Below are 8,169 nucleotides of genomic sequence, written 5' to 3' on the forward strand. Positions count from 1 at the left end.
TTTGCTTCAGTTGTCGAAATATCTACCTTTTGAATACGTGTCTGTTTGCAGTACACCATCTAGTTGGAACACCACCTGTTTGGTAAAATGCCGGAACGAGATGTATGTTAAGAGTCATTAGTTCTTTTGACAGACAAAGTTGCTTTTTAGTTTCTTTATAACTTTTTATTTCTACTTTTTTTAATTTTTTACTTTTTACCTTTTTTTTTGAAATTTTAAAATTTATTTTTCTTTATACATTATTTATCTTTTATTTCTCTATCTTTACTTCTTGTGATTCCATTTAATTGCTTATACTTTATTTATTATTTTTTTTATTTTTTTATTTTTTGAAATTACACCTCCTAATATTAGAAATAATGAGTCATTAACCAACTTGACATATAATGAGTGATGCAATTAAAATAGAATTTCGTTGTTGAATATAGTTATAAACTTATTATGTTTCTTAATCTTAAGTTGCAGTGAAACTTACTATTATTATGTTGGAATTTGACATACGTTAAACTTTTTTTTTTTTTGTATTTTAAAAGTGCGTTATATTCATGGTTCCAATTTACTTGCATGTTTTAGTAGTATTGGCTCACATTGCATGTTGTTCATTTTTTAGTTAGAATTGATAGATTAGTTTTGTCAAACATTTAAATAATGTTATGATATTTTATTTATAAATATTAATTTATTCTATCAAACATGAATTCCATGATGTTCTTGTAAAACGTATGTTTTTAGTTTTTGTAAGTATCTAAGCTAATTATTAATTTGAAAAATATATATAAATTATTTTTACAATATTAATTATAAATATATGATTATTAATTAATGTATATTCACGAAAAAATATACATCCTAAATACCAAATATAATATCATTTATACTTATAAAAATTTATAGGCATATATTTATTATATTAGCTTTTAAATTTTAATAATTACTTAATTTAAAATTTAATCTGACTGTTTAATTATACTTGTGCAATCAAACAGTAAATTTGTAATTACACTACGACAAACAAATAGGTTGTCGTAATTAATAGGTTGTGTAATTACTAACCTAGTAATTACACCAATTCTAATTAACTTGTGGGTTTCCAAACAGACCCTTGGTAGTAGGGATGCAGTTTAGGTCTGGAACATAGTTCGGGATATTTTTGGCCGTTTAATCGAGGAAGATATACTAACATAGATGAACTCGAAAAGTTGCAAATTTCTGCAACATTGTCCAATGGAAGTATGGAACAAATAGTATTCTTTTTTGCTCTTTCTTTTCCTTCTCTTTTCATTATTAGCTTTGCCTTTGTATCGCACAGAAACAAAGACAATACGAAAGAAACCCAATTTATATAACTCAATTTACAAGCAACAATAAGAATATCAGAAGCATTAAGCAAAAACTGTCAATTTTGCAATGCAACAATGCATGAAATCTGTAACAAATATCAAAAGGCCCTTGCCATTACTTCATCCTCTTCTTTTCCGACGTCTTCTCTTGGCCTCAATTTTCTTATCCATCCTGTATCCTTCTTCGTTGACAATTCTCACAAACCATTTTGGTCTCCCTGTTAAGAATATGACATATCCCATAAATAATCCAAACACCACTCCGCAACCATATCCTATTACCACTGCTCTCCAATCCATAAGACCTGGATCATCTTCTTCTTCATCGGCCTCAAATGGAGGAGGTTGCTGGGGCATCTCATTATCTCCACAATTTCTTGACAAAGGAAATCCACATAATCCAGCATTTCCTGAATAGGAGTCATTTTCAAATGTATCAAGCTGTGGACCTCTAGGTATGCGTCCGACTAGATTGTTCAGTGAGAGATTCATGACAGCAAGAGATTTTAGTGCTGCAAGTTCTTGAGGAATGTTCCCCGAGTGCTGGTTCGATGATAGGTCTAACGACTCAAGAACAGATAAATTTTCAAAGGACTGCGGAATTGGACCAATAAGGTTGTTATGGGATAAATTCAACCCTCGAAGTGAACTAAGATTGCCAATGGATTTTGGTACATCACCTTCGAATTTGTTATGTGAGAAATCAATGGTTGTGAAAATAGAAAGAATCCTCACAAGTTGGAGCTGCTGCCCTTTTATAGACACTGTCAGGGAATCATGGTATAGATCTTCTCCAATATACGCTATGCGAGTTCCTGTTCCATCTGATATCATCATGGCTTTCAAATTCCTGAAAAACCTTTCTGGAAAATTCCCAGTGAAGTGATTATAAGAGACATCCAGGATTTTCAGCTTAGAGAATAGGAGTTGGTTTCTTAAGTGGTAATTGGGCCGTGTAACCTATTGGATCTCAAACTGAGAACCTGTAGCCTAGGAAATGTTCCCAACCATTTCGGAAATGTATCATTCAACAAGTTGTCTCCAAGATCAAGTACTTCTAGCGCTCTGCAATTGGCCAGGGTTTGTGGCAATGTTCCTTCTAGTTTATATTCTGCAAATTGAGACTTCTCAGAGTACTTTCCCTGCCAAACATTGTGGGAATCGACCAGCGAAAACAATTGTAGTACAAGTTCAATACTGAGAGGCTTCTTCTCATGTTCACCAAACATTTGGGAATAACTCCACTCAAGCTATTACTGGACAAATCAAGAATGACAAGGGAGCTCATTCTGCATAATGGTGAAGGTAACTTCCCAGTGAAGTTATTTTTTGGGACTATAAAGAGGAACATGTAGGGAGGTGGAGCGGGTAATTCTCCTTGAATCAGGTTCGATCCAAGATCAAGATAAACAAGATTTTCAAAGTCATAAAGTGGGTCAATAGCAGTTAGAAAATTGCTCGAAATATTCAGATAAAACAATGAACTTTGCCAATCAGACCACACCCAATCAGGAATTTTTCCAAAGATCTTGTTGTTGGAAAGATCTAAATGACCAAGGTTCTTTGCGACTCATAAGAAATTTAATTCCCTTATATTACAGGAAGATGCATAAAGTCTTCCAACAGAACTGGGAATTGCCACATCTCTGTGGCTCGAAAATACTGACAGATTGTTAAAAGAGAGACCAAGATGTCTAAGTTGTTTGCAGTTTGAAAATATACCAATATCTAGACCACCAGAAAAGTTGTTCGTAGAAAGATCTAGTGTTGTCAAGTTCACAAGTTTAGAGAATAATCTTAAGATAGGTCCATGCAGCATATTCTCATCCAAATCAAGAACTTCTAGCAAGTTGTATCTAAATTCCTTAAGTTGACCAGTAAGTTGATTGGATCTCATATCTAAGAATTTTAAGGAAGGAAGATCAAATATCCAAGATGGTATTTCCCCACTAAGCGAGTTATCTGATAGGAAGAGCAAGATGAGGTTCCGGAATTCGGTGGTGATAGGAGGAATAGGACCGGTAATTGAACAATTAGAGAGTTCTAAACTTTCAAGCTTTGCCAGGTTTGTAACTGAGGATGGAAACAGCCCTGTAAATAAGTTATGTGACAGGGATAAAGATTTGAGTTTGGTGAAGTTACTGAAAATATTTGGAATGTCACCACTAAAGTTGTTATATGAAATAACAAATTCAACAAGTTGCACTAGATTTGAGATTGTTGATGGCAGTGAACTATTGAAGTTGTTCGAGAAGAGGCGCAAATTATTGAGCTGTATGAGATTCCCAATAGATTGAGGAATGGTTCCAGAGAAGTAGCAGCTTGAGAGATCTAAAAAACGTAAAGATTTAAGATGACCAATAGAATCTGGTATATTCCCAGAAAAGCTTGACAAAGAAAGGTCTAACTCCCTTAAGGAGCTGCTACTGTTCCACCGAGTCTTTGGAAAATGTCCTGTGAGATCCGAGTTGCTTCCTAGGTTAAGCTTTTGTAGTTTTGGCAAATGAAAAATGTCATCAGGAAATTTCCCCGACAATCCTGTGCCTGGAAGATTCAGAATTTCCAAGGAAGAGGAGAAGTTTGATCGCAGTGCTGAAGAGATGTAGGTAAAGGTGAGGTCTAGCTCCCTTAATTGAGTTAAGTTTTGAAGGATCAATTTAAATGTGTGAGGTCCAAATCTCAACTCCTCAAGATCTACTGAGAGATCAAGTGAAATCAACTTATATAAGTATGATACTTCTGAAGGGATTCTGCCTGAAAAGCCCGAATACGAGAGATTAAGATGTGTCAAACTTCGGAACCAGCCAAATTTTCTTGAAATTTGAGAAGGGGAGAAATTATTGTAAGCTAAATTAAGCTTTCGCAGATGAGAAAGTTGGAAGAGGGTGCTGTTGGAATCAATTGTCCCATGAAGTTGGCTGCAACTAAGATCAAGCCCAGTTATTTGACCTGTAATTCTATCACATGTTACTCCATCCCAGGTACAGCAATCAGTGCTTTGATTCCAGGAGATTGTCTTTGGGTAGGGAAGGTGACCATTGGATTCACAATCAGAAGAAGAAGATTCATGTATGGTCAGTTTAAGCTTCAATTGCTGCAAAGCCAAGCTCTGGTCTTGGCTGCACAAAACACTTGAAAGAACAATAATTGGATATTGTAACACAAACCAGGACAAGAAATAGGCCCATCCGCAAAAATTGAATATTTTACTTAAACTACAGAGAATGATACATCTTCTTCAGATCAACAAATAATGTAATAAGATTCATTGTTATTACATCTTTAAGATGTGTCAAACTTCGGAACCAGCCAAATTTTCTTGAAATTTGAGAAGGGGAGAAATTATTGTAAGCTAAATTAAGCTTTCGCAGATGAGAAAGTTGGAAGAGGGTGCTGTTGGAATCAATTGTCCCATGAAGTTGGCTGCAACTAAGATCAAGCCCAGTTATTTGACCTGTAATTCTATCACACGTTACTCCATCCCAGGTACAGCAATCGGTGCTTTTATTCCAGGAAATTGTCTTTGGGTAGGGAAGGTGACCATTGGATTCACAATCAGAAGAAGAAGATTCATGTTGGTCAGTTTAAGCTTCAATTGCTGCAAAGCCAAGCTCTGGTCTTGGCTGCACAAAACACTTGAAAGAACAATAATTGGATATTGTAACACAAAAACCAGGACAAGAAATAGGCAGCCCATCTGCAAAAATTGAATATTTTACTTAAACTACAGAGAATGATACATCTTCTTCAGATCAACAAATAATGTAATAAGATTCATTGTTACCTCTATAGAGTATATTGCATCAACTGAAAGTAGGGGAATGTAAAAGCAATTCAGACTGGGCCAAGAACAAGATTTATACCTCAGAGTCTCAGCACATCTCCTTGACTCCTTCTAGAACAAATAATGAGATCCTCAAGTACAACGTCATTGATTGTCAAATCTTGAAGCAGCTTAAAATTTGCAGTCAAAGGTGCTCAGAGGTTTGGCTAAATCTTAAATGTCAAGATGAAGATAGTCCCTTAAGTATAGAGCTAGTCTGAGCTAGAGTTATTTTCATCCCTCTAATAGTTTACTGAACATAAAACGTCCTCTAAGGTTGCAAAACAGAGACAGTTATACTCCACTCTAACGGATTATGTCAATTATTAACTGAATATCCTTCATCCTTCTTCCTCCCTTCAGCTTTTGTTCTTTTTCATTTCAATAAGATCCCCCTTCAGCTTACTGTTGGTATTTCTCAACTCCATATCGAGGAATCTCCTAAACCCATCTATATTGAAGCAGATTTGTGCAAGAAGGAGATTCAAAATACCATGACAACATCTGGGCAAACTATGCATGAAATACAAAAACTATAATTTTAAGAATTTTGCTCCATTTTATTTTTTCATAGGACTCTTAAAGAGCGAAAACCATCAAGCTGTCGAGATATATGGAAAACCATTCACATACCAGTACACTTATGCAGACACGTTCATTGCCTACAAAAATCTCAAATGTCCTTTTAGTTACAGGGGTTCAATTAGCTCTTTCTTAGTGTTGAAAACTTGGAATACCGAAAAGCCTAAAATAACATAAAGTGTTCACTTTTTTTCTGCAAAGAAACAATCGTTCCTTTGTGTCTTGTTTAGGCTGGATTTGAAATTCCCACCTCAAACTCTGAAAGGCAGGAGAAAGATCTGACCCACTTTGCCATGCCAAGATTCTCTTTATACTTGGGAGATTCACAAAATCTTAAGTGATAAATTTTAAAATGTGAAAATCTGGAGGGAGGAGCGGACTGGAAATTTAATAGCTAATGAAAAGAGAAATAAGGCAGCATGTCATGAAATTCACAAATTTAGCTAAAACTGATGTGCTTAGCACATTTATGCGCACGAGTAGCTTGCTTCGTAAGAAAAGCAGCTGGGAAATGAGTTAAATGAACTGGATTTAGATGCATTAGGTATAGAGAAGAAGGTTTCGGCGGAATTATTTTTGGTGGAAAATATATGTTTCTTAAGAAATCATTTTAACTATTCACAAATATTTGGTTGGATATAGAAGTGATTGATAGATATATAAGAATTATAATAAGTTTAGCATAGGGCATGAGCTTAATGTTTTGTTTAGAGCGATCAATACATTGAACCCAAGCTACTGCATCGGGCAAGTTTAAGAAAGAAGTCAAGAAAAACAAAAAGGAGAATCAGAAGAACAATCTTTATATGATAGGATAAAAGGTAACAGAAAAAGAAGAGGAAAAAGGAGAGGCAAATGCAAGCGGAAGGAAAGAGTAGAGTAGGAAAGAGTAGAGTAGTGGCAGCAGTAGAAATAGTGGTAGGAGAACAATAGGGGAATGTCCTACCCTCTTTTCCACCAAGGCAATAAAGCCAGTTGTGTAGTCTATACCCTTTAACCATCTACTATGAACTTTTCTTATTCACAAATTACTGCTATTTTTCATATTAGTTCATTGCTTTGCCTATCTTTCATGAACATTATTGATTTTAAGTATTGAAGTGTGTTCCAATAGAACTCTAACACCGTCTTGGGTTTTGTAGGGTACCTCAACTAATTCCTGCTTCCATGCCAAGGAGATACTGATGTTGTCATTGAGTCAGCTGCCGATCCTGCCAAAACCCAGTTAGGGACCAGCTCTAAGCTGGGTATTGGCATGTTATGTCGAGGAAGAGCCAAATCTGCCTCTTTCTTGACATAACAGTGGTATCAGAGCCTTGGTTGTTTATTCGGGGTTATTACGGAATGGAGGAGAATATGAGCAAGATGGTATGTTTAAATGGGAGAAATTATAATGTTTGGAGAAGCAAGATGAAAGATTTGTTGTTCGTGTAGAAGATGCATCTACCCGTTTTTGCAGCTCATAAACCCGAGAGTATATCTGATAAAGACTGGGATTTCGAGCACCAACAAGTATGTGGATATATACGACAATGGGTTGAAGATAATGTTTGCAACCATATTGTAAACGAGACACATGCGAAATCATTGTGGGAAAAGCTAGAGACTCTTTATGCTTCAAAAACTGGGAATAACAAGTTGTTCCTGCTAAAGCAATTGATGACCTTTAAATACAAGGAAGGCAGCCCTATCCTTGATCACATAAATGATTTTCAGTGCGTCCTTGATCAGCTGTTTGGAATGGGAGTTAATTTTGATGATGAGATACAAGGACTTTGGCTTCTTAATACTCTGCAAGACTCTTGGGAAACTCTTTGTGTTTCTTTGACAAATTCAGCTCCTGGAGGTAAGGTGACCATGGAATATGCCAATAGTGGTATGTTGAACGAGGAAGTAAGGAGAACATCTCAGGGTTCGTCCTCAGAAGCAGATATCTTGGTTACAGAAGACCTGGGGAGAGATAGAACAAGAGGATCGAGGAATAGAGGTAAAAGTAGAAGTAGATCAAGGTCCAAATACCATAATATTATATGCAACCACTGTGGCAAGAAAGGACACATCAAAAGGTTTTGCCACAAGTGGTTGCAAAATATTAGAGAAGGAAAGAAAGTTGAAAATAACGAGAGCAATGTTGCTGCTATTGTTCGAGATGACCTTCTTTTGCTTATGATGAAAATGTCATCAATTTGGTATCCCATGAGACAAGATGGATAGTAGATTCTGGAGCTACCTCACATGTCACACCAAGAAAAGAGTTTTTCTCATCTTATACTCCTGTTGATTCTGGAGTGTTAAAGATGGGCAATGCCAGTGAAGTTAAGGTGTTTGGTGTTGGTACAGTTTATTTGAAAACTAATAATGGTTCAACGTTAGTTCTTCAAGATGTCAAGCATGCTCCAGACTTTCCTTTCAATTTGATCTCCG

General features: G+C 35.8%; 1 protein-coding gene across 1 annotated transcript; it reads right to left on the reverse strand.

Moving 5' to 3' along the window:
- Positions 1-1,460: 1,460 nt before the first annotated feature.
- On the reverse strand, positions 1,461-7,002 carry LOC107780067 (receptor-like protein 7). Its single transcript, XM_075250949.1, has 6 exons — positions 6,928-7,002; positions 4,817-5,037; positions 2,940-4,459; positions 2,563-2,885; positions 2,317-2,482; positions 1,461-2,203 (listed from the first exon to the last, which is right to left on the reverse strand). Exons 1-6 carry the CDS (start codon positions 7,000-7,002, stop codon positions 1,461-1,463), a joined length of 3,048 nt encoding a protein of 1,015 aa, XP_075107050.1.
- Positions 7,003-8,169: the final 1,167 nt, after the last annotated feature.

Source organism: Nicotiana tabacum, chromosome 4, assembly GCF_000715075.1.
Source record: "Nicotiana tabacum cultivar K326 chromosome 4, ASM71507v2, whole genome shotgun sequence".
Taxonomy (NCBI): domain Eukaryota; kingdom Viridiplantae; phylum Streptophyta; class Magnoliopsida; order Solanales; family Solanaceae; genus Nicotiana; species Nicotiana tabacum.